Genomic DNA, 17,336 nt, shown 5'->3' with positions numbered 1-17,336 from the left:
AGGAACAAAAGATGACTGTGATATCTGCCTCAGAGGAAGAAAGTAATGGGAAAAAGGAGGTCAGTCTAACCCCATCTATCGCCCAGAGAAGCAGCAATTGCAGGAGGCTTGCCTCTCTCCCCTTCCTGCCAAAGAGAATATTCTGCTCCAATGCTTGTTTTCCTCTACCCTCCACATTTATATTTCCTTTTGCCTCAGTCTAAATTGTGAGCATGCAGGCAGGAACAGTATTGGATTTTTTAAAAGCTCTATAAAGAACTTATATGGGCTTAGAAGTGATCATTAATCATTATCATCACTGAGTGCAACAAGCTGCCCCAGAAATTTTTTTTTGGAAGGATGATTATATAAAAGTGGATCACCCAGTCAAAGGTTACGGAGCAAAGACTGTAATAGGAGCTTCCCTAGTCATCAAATCCAGAGTGGTGAAAGAATGTTCTATCAGCTGCTCCAATGCGTATGCTACATCACATGAATGCTATGTTCCCACTTCACCTTTCAAGTTCCTAGAAAGCTTCCCAAGTATAACCCAACAGTGTATCCACTTAATGATAAACACAGTTTCGTTTCATATTTTAACACAAAAATCTGCCCAAAGTAAGAGCCAAAACAATAGCAGAAAGGGAAATGGCCAAGTACCCATTCGTGAGAGTAACCCTTCCCATGTTCCATTACCAAAAAAACCTCAGAATCATTGGCCAGCAAATCTCAATTTAGATAGCTAATGACAAAGGGACAAGTTACACATTATGTTGGAGCTCCACATTTGAACCACCCAATGTGACACCCCCCCCAAAAAAGCAATGACAAAAGGTCCTTATCTGGTCTGGGTTAAAGTCACAGTGTAGGAAAAGCCCAATATTCTTCCCAACCCTACCATATAGGCTTCATCCAGATCCCTGTCCAAGAGATATCATTAACCATAGAAGGAAAAACTTGCAGGGCCACGAATTGTCCCCCCTCTGCAGCTAAATGCAGTCACTCAGCCACAGCTTTTACAAAATAAAGTAATACATGCAGACCTTCCAGCAACACAACATGTAGTTGGGACCAAAATCATGATCTGAACTTTGCTTTTTTATTATTTCTACCCCACCGTCCCTTCAATAGCCCCGTGAGGTAGTTTAGGCTGACAGATGGTGGCTGGCCCAAGTTCACCTGGTGAGTTTCATGGTTGAGTGGGAATTAGAATCCTGGTCTCCTAGATCTTAGTCTGACATTATACCCACTACAAGGGTGGGCAGCTGTTTTTCTGCCCAAGGGTCATGTTCCCTCAAGGTAATCTGTCAGGGACTGCATAGGGTTGATAAGGAAGGAGCCAAAAAGTGTTTCTCTTTTTTTCCACCCATGTGAAATCAAGGCCTGTCTTAAGTCAAAGTAACTTTGTCTTTACCTGGATTATCCTGCTGAAACAGGTCACCAAATTTTGCAGAGAAGCATCTGTGGCATTTCTGACACTACTGAATTCCTCCAACTTAATGTTTTTCCACTCAGCGAACTTCTCAAAAGCTCCTTCAGAACTCTCTACTTCATAAACCTGACCATATACGATTTCCAAGGAATCCTGCAATTTCTGTGGAATATAAAGGTAAAGAACAATAGGATTGGGGAGCGGAGACTGAAAGGAGGGGAAGACTATATTGAATAAAGAAAGCTATATGCTATAAAATGAAACAAAAACACCTTGGGCCTTGGGGACCTTGTTATATGAGCATTTCTCTAATGGTTCTTGGGGAGGAGGAGGGAACCAGCTTAGTCTGTGCTCTCCCCCCCCCAACTGTCCCGGGACTTCCAAGTGTACCAAGAGACCTGAAGAAAAACTGGGTTCACATGTAATGTCCTTAAATCAAGAGGCCGGAACAAGTCCCCAAGATGTGAAAACATGTCAAAGTATCTAAGCAAAATGGCCACAAGAGAGGAAGGAGGGAGATGGAACATTTCTAACAGCTCAAATTTCTGATCCCCAATCTGATGCCCAAAGACACCATGCTGCCTTTGAACACACAACCCTGACAACAGTGAAGGACCCCTGCTAAAAAAATTAAGAAAACAAATAACTGAGTAATTTTGGAACTGTGGTAAATACATATTTTACAAAGCAGAAGGGAGAGAAATTTGGGCACATCCTAGGAAGGAAAAAAAATAGTGAAAATTGCTGTCCCGAAGTATATTTTTATACATCCTGCAACACAAAAGTGATTTCAAATGCCCATTTCCAAGAGTTGATGCAACAGGGTTTTTTGGCAGGGGGGCGTTGTTGCTGAGAGTGCTGCAAACTGCCCGCTATGTCTTGGGGTTCAAACTGTCATGAACACCAGACCTGATAAATCATTGATTTATCACAGAATAAAATTCTATCGCTGAATTTTATAAAGGCTTGTCAGACACACATTAAATGTGTGTTTGCTGCAGCTCTCAGCAAAGTGTTTGCAGGCTGCCACCTCGTGGGCAGAGATTAACATAACATTTGCTGTACCGTACCGCACTAGAGAAAAATTCCCTCATCGGCTATGCCAGACGCAGTCACCTTTCTGCAACTCAAATGGATGCAGAAATGTTTTAAGAGACTACAATATGCTGAGTAAAAGACACTACATATTTTATAGATGGGACTGTGGTGGCAGGTGGCACTGTGGGTTAAACCACAGAGCCTAGGACTTGCTGATCAGAAGGTCGGGGATTCGAATCCCCGCGACGGGGTGAGCTCCCGTTGCTCGCTCCCTGCTCCTGCCAACCTAGCAGTTTGAAAGCACATCAAAGTGCAAGTAGATAAATAGGTACCGCTCCGGTGGAAAAGTAAACGGAAACGTGAGCGCTGCAACCCCAGAGTCAACGGCGACTGGACCTAATGGTCAGGGGTCCCTATAAAATAGGTATTTTATAGATAGGCACAAAGCATACAAGTGTCTCATCCTAAACATCTATTTCAAACATCTATTTCAAAGAGCACCTAGACTGGTTAACAGCATGTAACATTTCACATGAAGTTCTACTCTATGTATATTTTTCTAGCCTTTGTGGACTAAGCGTTGGGGAACAGGAATAAGTAACACCCTTTGCTTCCGCCACTCTCCAGTAGGAAACCAGACACAGCAGACTGTGGTATCAATATACCTTCAGAAGCAAGGAAATGTTCTTGATAGGATGTCCTATCATGTTACCATGTACGGGACATTACCAGCATAACACTGTTTTTGACACAAGGTGGCCAACTTTAAAAAAACAAAATGGTGCACAGATAGGACATGCATGCAGCTCTGTTCCCAACCTGCAATGTTTCCAAGCGCTCTGAAAGAGGTAAATCATCCACTTCCATAATATATTCTTGCACTGTAGAATACAAGCTCTCCTGCACTTCGTTTCTACGTTGAATCAAGCTCTGCACTTCGTCCTGTGTTGAAGGGAAAAGCAAGGTCAGAAATCAACCCTCCGAAACTCTCTTAATTCACTCACAAGGCAATAGACTACTGAGTATGTGGTGAGCCAAATCATGCAAAAATCTTGCATTTGAACCGTAAAGTACACACTAAACATCTAAGAGCAGTGGTCTCTTTCTGGAAGCACACTTGCTGCATTTTGTTCAGGTGCACAATCTTTCCCAGACTCAGGGGAAACTACATCTGGGCAATCAACAACCAAGGCTGGCTGTCCCCATTGTGAATTTGCTAGAAACAAATTACATCCCTATCCTTCCTCGTCCCATGAAAGCAGTTATTACAATGTTTTCAAAACTGATTCTGGTGTATGTATGCCAAAGCCATGAGGGAACAAACTATCCCAGTAGTAGCCACCTAGAGAAGAAAGCACAATTAACTGCATGCCATCTAGCCTCAGGAGGCTGCCATTTGCATCCTGGGAGAGGATTTTTTTTTAAAAAAGGAAGAACTATGGGAGCTAGGTTACGGAGTAGTAAACAATCCAATCCCATGTGCCTGTAATCTGCCATCATTGTGGCATCTTACATGTGCATGGTATCCCCTTCACAGGTAAGGCCAATTGTTCTTTTCAATGGTTAAGAGGTAGTCTTTACTTTAGAAACTGTGTTTTCTGTGTAGCTCAGTTTTCTAGAGAGGGATCCATCTGAGAATGCTCTAATTTACCTCCACCTAACTAAACCAAGCCCAAAATGCAAAGGGAGCGCTGAGGCATCTTTCTGGTTGCTGTCTGCAATTACAGAGCTACTGAAAGCAGCTAGAAAAATCACTAGGCTCAGATGCAGTCAGGCTTCAGTGTATACTTAAGCTAGCCGACAGTTTCTCAAGGACTTAAGTAGAGCTCTTCCTTTGCTAACTACAGATGAAGAGCAAAGACAGCAGCTTCAGATTACAGTCCTGGTTGATGCTCTCAAACATTTTGCAGCCTACTGACCCTACTTGTATGGCAAGAGCATCTGGGCTACAGAACTACTACCACCTGGATTGCTACAGATACACACTCATAAGAAACCAACTCTGTGACAGCTGGGAGAAAAGAAATTATTTTTACAATCTAACGTTCTTGTCCTTTGCTTCAGGTGGTGAAGTGAATATATTATATTCATGGGAAAGTGTACCTGCAACTCATCCAGTTAAGTGAGAGAACAATCCACACAAACTACTGCTTGTGAGACTGGCCTCTGGCTGGTCCAAAGGTTTGTTTACAAAGGGTGTATAAGGAAAAGACTACTGAATCACCACCAACATTTACTGGTGCATGTGTGTCTGCCAAATGTAAAGAAGGGCTTCAGCTGCAAGAGGAAAAACTCTCCAGCAAGTCCTGATCTGCAAATGCATTCACAGACACACTAAGAGGGTAGTGGCATCAATCCAATATCACTGGAACTACAAGTGCTGCGGTTTTTTACCTGCCCACAATACAGGCTAGCACAGGTCACACTGAAGCAGGAAGAGATGGGAGTGCAAGGTATGCTAGTTGACAAACAGCTACCATTCTTTTGGGATGTCTGATTGCTTTATCTAAGTTCTTAGAGTCTCCAAGCTTTAAGTGGCATTTTTTCCTTGGCTGCATGCTGCCTGGCTAATTTGAGAGTTGTTATGTTACTTAAAACTTTCATCAAAACACTTCTCACTCAGCTATCTGGCCCTTTCCAAGCCACGTTCTATGACCCTCTCAGACAAAAAACACATTATAGGCTTGGGATTTGGGAGAAAAAATGTGAGGTGTACTGCAAGCAAGGAATGACCCACAGAGAAAAAAAGGGGGGAGCCCTGAGCTGTTAGTTGACTTTCAGTAGTTTTCTCCTGCATTTCCAGCACTCAGAAGCCCTGCTTGGCTACCCTGTGCCCAATGGGTTGTGTGAGATGGGAAAATTCTTATGTTATTCTTATAATAATAGACCATGCATCCCCTTCTCTCAGCAAACTCAGATCTAGCATAATTATATCCCCTATCACTGTACATGTCACATGTCAAGTTAATTCCAGAAATGTCTTTTTTAAAAAAAACTATAAACAAAAAAGCCTGGAATGGGAGATCATTATAATTTATGCCTCAGCAAAAAAGCTAATAGGACAGAAGCTATTCTACATACCACACATTTGCATGCACATATTTCCTCTTGGAAAGCATTATAGTCGATCCAAATTTTCTCCAGTTTTTCCAAGGACAGGGGAGCAGCAAGGCATCCTTCGGTAACCACTTTAATAGCTTCTGAAAGGTCTTCTCCAAAACGAGCATTCAGACTGACTTGCCTGGGTGAAAGAGATTTGAAAATGAATAGAGCATTTAAGCTGCCCTATCAACAGTTGTACTCTCATTTTTATATGTAATAGAATACTTTATATATATACATATACATGCACACACACACACACACACACACACACACACACACACACCCTCTCTGTGTGTGTAACTATCAGGAAAAGCACAGAAAACCATGGGAAATGCAGCTTGATTAAAATGGTAATAACTTATGCCTTCTGTCTGGTTAGACTGGACTGTCTGATTTTATACCCTTGTAAAGAAGAAAACACAAAATTTTGATATATGGCAGCCTGTTACCTATAAGAATGCTGCCGTCTGGTATGCGACCAAACAACTATCTGCTTGGAACTATTATTTTATGGGCAAATCACTGACATAGGGGATAAGTGCAGGTATAACTTTTACCAATAGGAAAGGGTCCCCTTCTTTTCTGTCTTTAGCCCATGGTACTCCGTAGCTTCATTATATCCTGGATCCCCATTTACATCAGGATAAACTTTCTGCCCCACATCAGGATGAAGGCAGCGCAGAGGGAGCCAGCTTTGAATTACTTCAGTCAATCAGATGGTGTTTTGAGGGAGCAGCAATGCCTGATCCAAGGAGACCAGAGGCAACTTCTCCCTCTCACAGGCCCACTGCCTATTAAAAGTAGGGCCTCTCTCCAGGGACCAGATCACTGCATTCCCAACCTGACCACTCACTCACTGTGTTTCTTTACTGCATTATCCCATGTTGCACATTGCTATCGATTTAGCATTAGCCACTGGTTGATGAGGCTAGGAAGCAATTTTGCCTGAGATCACAATGGACTTCAGCGGACCTGTGGTTTTTTTTTGCCTTTCCTATCATAATTATCTGACTACTTTCTCTTTCCTTTTCCTTCTGGGGGCTTTATTTCTTTTCTTTTTTAAAAAATCAATTTTTACCGAAAGTTTTCCACATAAAATACAATAAAAGCCGAGCTAATCTAAAGAGAGAAAATTAAAAAAAAACACACATACAACCAAGAACGAGAAGGAAAAGAGCAGCAAAGGGGGAAATACCAACCCCTCTATCACAATTGTATCATAGCGCTTATTCCACACAAACGTAAACCCTCCCAGCTCTCAACTGGGAGCTTCCCCCTCTTCTCCCAGCCTCCCACCCTGGGAGATCCTCTCTACCCTGCCTCTCATGCAAGGCCCTTCTTCTCCTGTCTATCATCTTCCTCTGTCTATCTTCACTTATCCAAAACAAGGAACTTCAAGGAGCTTTATTTCTATGATGAAACTGATGCTGTTTTCTACATCTGGCGCTGGGACATCAGGCAAGATCCCTGGGCGAAGAGGTGAGCGGGGTGGGCGCTCTGCTCCCTCACTTAGAGAGAGGTCAGTACACACCAGCCTGTCCACTTCATGGCTTGGTGTCATTGCTGGCTGTTTGGGCAGCAGTCATTGGAACAGACCAAGCTGTTAGGAGGTAGCTTCCCAGCTCCTAACATCTACCTAGCAGGAAGGCTGAGCCATACATTTCTGACAGCACATGGGGTGTAAGAAATAGGACCCTTGCCTGTAACTCGCCCAGCCCTGCCTTACTGCTTACATGCTGCACCCTGTAAAGCTGTGGCCTGGCTTTTCTTCTGCATCATTCCTTCTCCTCTGCTCAGCTTTTACTGCTACCTGTGGATGCAATGTGCACTTAACACCTAAACTTCATGCCAGTGAAGATAAACATTTCAGAAGTACAAAGAGTCTTGGACAACCATCCGCTGTCCAAGAAGGATATTGGAAGAGTGATGCTCTTCCTCACTTCCTCCTTGAGCTGTATGCACTTTTCAGGGAAGAAAGCCTCCAGGCAGTGACTAAACTTCAAAAGGCAGGGAAAAAGTCACTGAAACTCAGCTAAAATCTGAACTCTCTGACCATTACTGGCAACCAAACACTGTTCTACTGAATTAAAATGACAAATTTAAAAAAACATTTTTTAAACGACAAAATGATTGAGGCTCTTCTCCAAACAATGCTAGATCAAGCTTTGTCTTTTGAGAAGAACCTTTTAAAAATTGTGATTCACAGCAGAAACCCATCGCTGGGGGAAATGTTTTAGTTGAGGAGGGGAAATGTACCCTATACCTAGCCTCTTTCAATTTCTCGAACTTGTCGGCCAAGTTTCCCACTGTAGTTCCTATATATGTTGATAGAGCGTTTTCCAACACCTCAAAAGTTTCCTTGTATCTTTTCTTCTCCTACAGCGTTGGATAAGAAGAAAAGGATTAGAGCATTAGTATTACACCATTTCTGCCAAGCACCAAAGCATATTTTCAAATAAATAAATAAAAAATCAAAATACCCACATGCAAACATGGAGCTAAGAGAATATAAGGGCAGTAGATTTGGCTTTCAGTGACTATTAAACACAGAATTATGCTTTTTTTTTTTATTCTGTTTATTAAGCTTTTACAAAATACATTAAACAACAAATAGACATAAAAAAGAGCAACAACAGCATTAAAAGACAAAAGCAAAATAAAGAAAAGAAAAAGGTAAAAAGAAAAAAGAAGAACAAAAGAAAAAAAAGAACACAGTACAATTACCTCGTTTCACGCACAATTACAAACACTTGACCTCCATCCAACCCGGTTTAGATTAAAAACTCTTAAGGTCTTTCTGCAGTTATATGCTGCCAATACTATGGTCTGTATGTTGCAGGTATTAAATTCCATCCACTGTTACTTTGGTGATTCCCAAATTAACTTCAATATAACTTAAAAATTTGTTCCAGTCATTTTTTAATTTAACATTGTTTTGATGCCTGATTCTTTGTGTCAGTCTCGCTAGCTCTATGTATTGAAACAATCTCATCTGCCACTCTTTGATCGTGGGGGTGTTGGGCGTTTTCCAATTTTGCGCCAATAGGATCCTGGCCGCCACCATGGCGTATTGAAAGAAAGTTTGATCCTCGCTCTTGATCTCCTCTCCCACCATACCTAAGAGAAACGCCTCCGGTGTTTTGGGGAAATTATATTTCAATATTTTCTTTAGCTCATCATAGATTTGTCCCCAGAATCCTTTCACCACATCACATGTCCACCACATATGAAAGAAGTTTCCTACCTTATTTTTACATCTCCAGCAGGTGCTGCTTCCGTTTTTGTACATCTTCCCCAGTCTTGCCGGGGTGATGTACCAGCGATACATCATTTTTTCTAAATTTTCTCGGAGGGCAGCACATGCTGTAAACTTCATACCCCTCTTCCAGAGTTTCTGCCATCTCTCATATTCTAGATTGTGTCCCAGGTCTCTGGCCCATTTAACCATCACTCCCTTCACTTCTTCATCCTTAGTTTCCCAGGCCAGCAATTGTTTATACATTTTAGAGAGGAGTTTGGTGTTACTTTCCAGGATTTCCACCTGATATCTCGACTTTTTTTCACTCATCCCTGGTTTTTTATGTTCAAGCCACAGTGCATTAATCTGGTGGTATTGTATCCAACCATTTAACTTCCCCTTCAGCTCTTCATAAGGTCTAACCTTCCAGCCTCCCTCTGTTTTAACTAAAAGATCTTCGTATGTCCATCTTTCCCCTATCTGGTTTGATTTTTTTAATGTTATAATGTCAATTGGGGAGAGCCACCAGGGCGTGCCTCTTTCAATCAATTTTTTATTCCTGTTCCATGCCTCAAGTAACGAACCTCTAATAATATGGTTAGAGAAGCTTTTGTGGGCTTTCCCTTTATCCTGCCATAAGTAGGCGTGCCAGCCAAACCTGGCATTAAAGCCCTCTAGATCCAATAAATCTGGATTTTTTAGGGTGGCCCAATCCTTTATCCAGCAAAGGCATGCTGCATCGTAGTAGAGCCTCAAATCTGGGACTGCAAAGCCCCCTCTTTCTCTTAAATCCGTCAGGAGTTTAAATTTAATTCTAGCCCTTTTCCCCTGCCATATGAATTTCGCCAAAAAATTTTGCCAGTTCTTGAAACATGTTGTTCCTCTAATTACGGGGATGTTCTGGAATAAAAATAATAGTCTTGGTAAAATACTCATCTTGATCGCAGCCATCCTTCCTGTCCATGATAATTTCAACCTATTCCAGATGTCTAAATCTTTCTTAATTTCTTTCCAAACCCTGGTATAGTTATCTTCTACTAAATTTATATTTTTTGGGGAAATCCATATTCCCAGGTACTTCACCTTTTTCACTACCTTAATACCTGTCATTTGCTCCAACTGATTCTTTACATCTTCTTCCAGATTCTTCACTAAGATTTTGGTTTTTTTCTTATTTAATTTGAACCCTGACAGTTTGCCAAATTCCTCTAGAATCTTTAATACATTAATAACACTGTCCATTGGTTCCTCTAAAGACAAAACCAGGTTGTCGGCGTACGCCTTTAGTTTATACTCCTTTTCTCCAATTCTTATTCCTGATGACTCCCTTATTTTATTTGCTATTATCTCTAAAACCATGATAAATAGAAGGGGGGACAGTGGGCAACCTTGTCTTGTGCCCTTCGTGATCGTAAAGGAGCTGGTAAGATTATTATTAATGATCAGCTTGGCCCTTTGACCTGAGTATATTGCCTTTATGCCTTCCAAGAAGGGGCCTTCTATTCCTACTGTTTTCATGCACTGTAGTAAAAAAGGCCAAGAGACATTATCAAAGGCCTTTTCGGCGTCAATGAAAATCAGCGCCGCCGGAATGTCTATCCTCATATCTAAGTATTCGATGATGTTCAATATATGCCTAACATTGTCTTTCAGCTGCCTGTTAGGGAGGAATCCCACTTGGTCTTTGTGAATAGATCTCTTTAAGTAGTTCTTAAGCCTATTCGCCATGATATCTGCAAAGATCTTGTAATCGTTATTAAGCAGGGAAATCGGTCTATAGTTTCTTATATCCGTTTTCTCGGTTTCCGTTTTTGGGATTAATGTAATATGTGCCTCTTTCCATGAATCAGGGATCCTCCCTCCTTGAAAGATGTTATTAATAACGTCACTGAGTACTGGAGCTATATGATCTCCAAGAATTTTATAATATTTAGTGGATAAGCCATCCGGACCAGGTGCTTTCCCGGGTTTCATTTTCTTAATAGCCTCCTTAACCTCATCTGCTGTAATCTTCTTATTTAAATATATTCTGTCTTCCTCAGTTAGGCGTTCCACTCCACATTTATCCAAATATTTTTCTATTTCTATAATTTCTTCTTCTCCTTTCTCATACAGCTTTTCATAGAATTGGGTAAACCTGCTTTCTATTTCGTCTGGGTCTTCTATTATCCTATCATCCATTATTAATTTATTGATCACATTTTGCTTTCTTCTTTTTCTTAGCTGCCACGCTAGTAGTTTCCCTGTCTTGTTCGCTGACTCAAAGTATTTCTGCTTCATAAATTTGATTTTCCATTCTACCTCTTGGTTTAATAGTGCGGAGTATTGTGCCTGCAACACCTTAACGGTTTGTTTAATCCTTTCATCTCCCGGTCTTATTACCAATTTTTTCTCACACTCTTTTAACTGGGTAAGAATCTCTTCTTTCTTTTGTTCTCTTACTTTCCTTCTGTAGTTATTTTGTTGTATCAAGAGGCCCCTTAGGACTGCCTTGCCAGCGTCCCAGACTATATCAATGGGAGTGTCCTTATTCAGATTTAAGTCAAAATAGTTCTTCAGGGTATTTTTGGCCTTTTCTATCACTTCCTCAATTTCAAATAGGTATTCATTCATCCTCCATCTGCGCGTGCCTGATGTTTCTTTTTTTATTTCTAGAGCTATTGGACAATGGTCTGATAGGGTCCTGGGTTGTATTTCACATTTCGTTACTCTTATTGATAGTGTTCTTGACACCCAGATCTGGTCAATTAAACACAGAATTATGCTAACTTACGCTACATTTGTATAAACAGCCTTCCTCCAAGGTGCTCAGTATTACATGCAATGTGTTGCCAGATGACCAGGCTTTAATTGAAGAACGTTTGCACTGTGCAGTGTGTTTTTATGTTTGTGGCACACACACAGCTTTTGGTTTCAGTCACTTGTCTGGCATAACAGGAAGCAAATTGGAAAGTAGATGAGTGGCACAACTGCCATCATACCCTGAACCAACCAAAGACCCAGAGAGCAGTTTTGGTCCTGCAGAGGAATTTCCAATTAACCTCGAAAGTCACTTGAATTCTGCTGCCTTAGGCTATAATATTATACAAACTTTTCAAGGAGGAAGTTCACTGAATTCAGCAGGGCTTACTTGCAACTAGGCATGTAAGGGATTGCAATCAGGCACCCACATTTACCATCCATCAGGTTTGGCCAGCATTCCTGTCTGCTGAAGGAAAACAAGCTGGTGACTGTGATAGGAGGCATGGGAAATGGGAACCATAAAAGGGTGGGCAGTTGGGAGGAGAACCATTCTTTAACTAAGTACTTCCTCTTCAAGTAGCACAGAAGAATTAAATCTTCTGTGTATCAGTTATATCATCAACAGGAGAACCCAGATCACTATTGTAAGACTACCAGTTAAGCAGGGGCAGCCCAGCCCGTTTTACCACCTTAGTGGCAATGCTGTGCACAGAAACACCCCAGCTCTTGCTGAACTCGGCAGGAGCCAAGCTGTTCCGCATGGCATTGCTGCTCGGTTTCTCTGCCCTGGGGGCAGGGAAGAGGAGCAGCAACACGCCAGAACGTCTCCATCTCACTGGTGAGAACAGGGCATTCTGGTGGTGACAGAAGTGGTATGGTGGGCATAGCTCTGCCTCTTGTGCTTCCGTCGCCTAAGGAAAATGCTTCACCCCGCCTCACGTGCAAGCTGACTCTACAGTTAATTATCTCTGGGATGCAGAATCAATCTGTTGGCTGTACCTCCAGATCGCAAGTAAGCTTCTTAACCGTTGACTCCAGTTCTTCACACTGATAGAGAAGATCCTCATTTTTCACTCTGAGAGCCTCTTTCTCTGCTTTCAACTTTTCATTCTCCTCTATCATTTTCTGGTCTTGCTTTATTTTTTCCAAGCTAATGTTTGAGACCCTTCTAAAGTCGCAAGTCACCATTTTCTCCCTATTGAAAAATAAATACAAAGTTGATACATGACTTCAAGAGAGCATTCAAGAGATTCCAAGTCCAAACTAGTGCCCTCCAAATGATTTCGACTCATCACCTCCAGCCAACATAGCCATGCTGACTGGTGATTTTGGGAGCTGTAGGTTCAAAATATCTGGAGAGCACGAGAGTGGTGAAAGCTGGCTTAGATGCTTAATTAGTAAAGACCACTTTTATTGCACGTGTACCCCCTAATGCTATCCTTAAAGGGCACTCTCGCTATACCAGGGAAATGGAAGCCTTCTGCAGCCACAGATAACTACCAGATTTCCCAAGGGCAAAACAGGCACTGCTGGAGAGATGGCAGTGGCAGAAAAGATGCAAATTAGTTATCATTTCATGATGTCTCTAGCCTAGGCATGGAGGTCCTCTGTTGGCCAGATGAGGGCACTGCCATGAATTACTCATTCCAAGATGGTGCCACACTAGACTGGCATACTAAATCAGAAGCAGGAAATGTCAGCCCCAAACCTGATTGGAATCACAAACTGCCTCTTCAGCCAGAATTACATCTATTTATTTCTTAACTCCAACCAGCCTGATGGCAGCAGCAGCATGGAGGATCCCAGCAATGTCTCCCACCGCCCATGTCTTTATTTAGCCGTGTCTGCTTTAGACTGCATCACGTTTAATTCACCTATATTCCTGCAGGGCCAGACATTTATTTCCCAACAATGCTATGGCCAGAGAAAAGGGGGTGGGGAGAACGAACAAAAAAAAAACCAACAAGAAAATGTTTGGAGGGAAAGAGGAAAAGCAAGAGCAAAGGAAATGACAAATATACAGGCGGTGAGAAAAATAAAGACTGGCATAAAAGAGAGCAAAGAACAACACAGCTAAGAGTGGTGAAGCAGAGAGCTGAACAAGTACTGGATTTCTGCAGGGGGCATCAAAATGAGTTGGGAGGAGTGACTCATGAGCTGGCTAGTTAGCACAAAATTTGGTCACATGTCCCTGCCAGTCCGAGACATTGGGAGCAGCTGACCAATGGTTATCTGGATTCCTCCTGCACACCGACCAGGGAACCAGAATGTAACAAAAATTCAGAACCAATCTGTAGCCTCAGAGGTTTAAGCACTGGATCACTTGAATTAAAAAGTGCCTCTGGACATGTGTGGAATGCCTCTCACCACTACATAACAGGCACCAGCCCAGCATAATCAGGGAATTTAAAGCAAGAGCTTCCAGTTAAAAGGCCATGGTTTCAAGGCCAGGAGCCCCCAGCATCCTTCAAAAGCATGTTGTATTGGACTTCATCTCTAACCACATCTCAAACCACTTCTTACATCAAAAACCGTTTTCCCACTGTGACTTACTTAATAAAAGGCACATGGTTTGCACCATTTTTCTCATTCCTTCCATTCAGCGGTGGATTGTCACCAAAGCCCGTGCCTACTCTGTTGCTTAATGGAGAGCTGGCTCTACTGGACCACACTGGAGCTGGAGAATTTGCATTCCTGGATTGGCAGAGAGAGGAATCCATTTTTGTATCACAGGAATTACTATTTACAGGAGACTTGCATCTTTCAGCAAATCCTTTTTTGGCCATTTCTTCCCCAACATCCAGTAGCCCACACTCTGCTTCAGCCACAATGGTACCATCCTGATACGTGGCTTTGATTCTCGTCTTTATTTCTTTTTCAAAAATCAAGCTATGCAGAAATCTCCTGGCCTGCAAAAAAGAAAAGGGGGGGGGAAGTTCAGAAAAGTTTATGAAATAGTTTGTTGTGTAAGTTTTACAATCAAGGCTGTGGTGTACATGCATCATTTGCAATTGTGCAAATTTATCTGACTGGCGCAGATAGATCTAATTTTTGATTTTTGGAAATCAAGTTTATGGCAGCAGCTGTGTTGGGAAACCTAGGAAATGTATGGGCTGTGCTCAGTTAAAATCTCAGAAGCTATAAAGGGGCTGATAAATCCTTTCAAGATCTAGGACTGTGGCTTTACCAATCTGCATTGCTTTCGGTCCCTAACTCAGCATTAGCAGAAACCAAGTCAGGTATGCAAAGGTGTGGCAAGCATTTTTATAACTTGAATAAAGGATACACAAAGCCACTCTTATAATCAGCTCAAGCATTAATTTGACACTTGTGTTGTCCACTTACCAAAATTGGCTGACCACACTTAATGAAAGATGCAGGAATAACCCAAATGCAATAATAATCCAGATAGCAAGAAAATGGTGCATGTGACATAAATGAGCTTCAGTGAACTTTGGCCTCACACACTCCCCCATCCTGCATGGCTGTGAGGAGGAACTCAAAGACTTCTGCTATAACTTTCCCTTAATTGCAATTTGTTGTATGGTTTGGCACAACAAACTTTGGTAACACTAAATAAAGTTCAATTCCAACAAGCCAACTGTGGTGTTTGCCCTTTCGATAGAAAATGTCTATACAGGGGGAGAGAAAGAGTTAATAGGTAGACCAATAGAAAAGCCAGAGGCGGAGCCTACCTGTTTATAAAAGGGCTTAGCCCAAGGTTAGTTGGTTGGTTGATTGGGAAAAGGAAGTTGGGAAAGCCGTTGGCAGACAGTTGGAATTAGAGAGACAGTTAGTTCATGTGTGAGGGGAGGTAGAAGAGTTAGAGACAGAATAAAATAAAATAAGACTAAGAGGGTAAAGAGTAACATTTTGAATACAGTTAAAAGTTTATTTGTGTCTGAAATAAACTACACTCTTCTTTGTTAATTTAAGAACCTGACTGAGACTAAGTGATTTACCGGGGAAGACCTGGTTGGTGACAGTGGATTAGTGGTGTATGGGTCAATAGTCTGTGAGACGACCGGGGGCTTCGTACGAACGCCACACCAACTTCAACCCAAGGGGTACGAAGTTGGCTTGTTTGGAATTCATCATGATAAGTATTAACGACAGCTTCAGTTCGGACGATACAGAAAACTGGTTATGTAAAAGCAGAAGCAATGCTCCAAAATCCTCCCCTTGGTCATATAGGATGACTAAAATGGAGCACACACACCCAAGGTGCACTGCAGCTTGGACACACCACCATAAAGCATGGCTTAACAGGACATGTGAATGGGGCCCCTTAGTTTGAAATGACAAACTTCATAATCAAAAAAGGGTACATAATATAATATTACATCTATAAACCTAAATTCTACAGTGAAAAGGCAAGTGTCAGCTTATTGCAAGATTTCTAGAGGAACACAAAACCCAGGCAAACTGCAGTCTTTGGCACCTATGAAGATATCAAGCAGGTGTTTTTCTTCCTGGTTTCAAATACAGTCATACTTCGGGTTAGAGACGCTTCAGGTTGCATTTTTTCGAGTTGCGGACTGCTGAAACCCGGAAGTACCGCAATGGGTTACTTCCAGGTTTCGGCAGTTGTGCATGCACAGAAGCACTAAATCGCACTTTGCGCATGCGCGCCGAATCGCAACCCGCGCATGCACAGACACACCACTGCGGGTTGTGAACGTGCATCCTGCACGGATCACGTTCGAAACCCGAGCGTCCACTGTATGAGCTGTATTTGATTCCCTCTACTCCAATGGAAATTGCTTGACCACCAAGGTATGTTTTGAGAATTCCATTGGGAACAGAAATAGCTGCTGTTTGCAATTCTGCCTGAAATTCAGAACAGAAATCAATCCAATCCAGGGACTATGATTGGTATTTGTTTGTAATCTTCTTTGGGGTTTTGTTGTTGTTGTTTTTTAAGATCACAACCGATACATAATTACTTCTTTTCTAAACACTGTTTTGACATTTCCTCTACACTGAAGTGGACTGTGTGAAATAATTATGTTAAACCTATGTAAATAGTTACATAAATTAAGTAGGAGACAGCAAGATGGGCAACATAGCATTTGGTGGAAACTGAACCACAGCACTGATTGTAACATGACAGGTTAAAACAGAAATCAACTGCCTTTTTACATTCCTGATTGCTGAACTGTTCACACACATGTGAAAAGTCTTTCTCACCTGGTCAAAATGATTTAAATCTTGATTAGCTGAAATCTGTAATCCCCACAGCCTGTACTTTTTTGCCACACTAGGAAACTGCAAGTTTTCTGGAATCTCAACTATTTCTGATCGATTGAGAACCTCAGAGTTTCCATAGTCAATATATAATACCTGGCACTGTAATAAAACAAAAACCAGTAAAACAAATAAATAAGAACCAATTGCCTATTGGAGTTATAGCTTACGGTGTTCACAGTACATTATGTCTACCCGGAAGTAAGCTGCACTGAGTTCAAGGGGAATCACTCCCCAGTTGTCTTTGCATTCCTACATGAACACAACTTTAACTAAAGAAATAGTTAGGAATCTGCAACCACTACTAAATAAGGTTAAGCACTTACAGAAAATTATTTAGTTACAGGAAGTATTTCTGCACACATCTAGCTACTAAAAATAGAATTAAAAAGCCCAAAGAAATGATAGCAATCTTACGTTATTTGAGAAGTTTCTGCCCTGTTACTTAAAATCCAAGTTAGCAGTTCCTTAAAGTTTAGTACAGAAACTAGGCAGAAAGATGTTGGATTAGCTAGGCCTGATCAAGCAGGGCTCATCATTAGAATTGAAACCATC

At 41.7% G+C, this 17,336-nt stretch overlaps 1 protein-coding gene across 10 annotated transcripts in view; it reads right to left on the bottom strand.

Moving 5' to 3' along the window:
• Positions 1-17,336, bottom strand: part of STK31 (serine/threonine kinase 31) — a 36,686-nt gene that overhangs the window by 14,640 nt on the left and 4,710 nt on the right. For 9 of the 10 annotated variants that reach the window (XM_083705236.1, XM_083705241.1, XM_083705240.1 and 6 more), the window contains exons 6-12: positions 16,725-16,883; positions 14,088-14,443; positions 12,534-12,729; positions 7,818-7,930; positions 5,531-5,690; positions 3,269-3,391; positions 1,394-1,573 (exon numbers count right to left, since the gene is read on the bottom strand). In XM_083705236.1, the coding sequence (XP_083561362.1) occupies positions 1,394-1,573; positions 3,269-3,391; positions 5,531-5,690; positions 7,818-7,930; positions 12,534-12,729; positions 14,088-14,443; positions 16,725-16,883 (1,287 nt within the window). Of the gene's footprint in view, positions 1-1,393; positions 1,574-3,268; positions 3,392-5,530; positions 5,691-7,817; positions 7,931-12,533; positions 12,730-14,087; positions 14,444-14,879; positions 15,168-16,724; positions 16,884-17,336 lie in introns of those variants that run through there. The other variant, XM_083705237.1, reaches the window with a different exon arrangement.

This window comes from Podarcis gaigeae, assembly GCF_964106915.1.
Source record: "Podarcis gaigeae genome assembly, chromosome: 12".
Lineage (NCBI taxonomy): Eukaryota > Metazoa > Chordata > Lepidosauria > Squamata > Lacertidae > Podarcis > Podarcis gaigeae.
The sequence above is the reverse complement of the archived record's forward strand: the minus strand, read 5'-3'. Positions and strand labels throughout refer to the sequence as shown.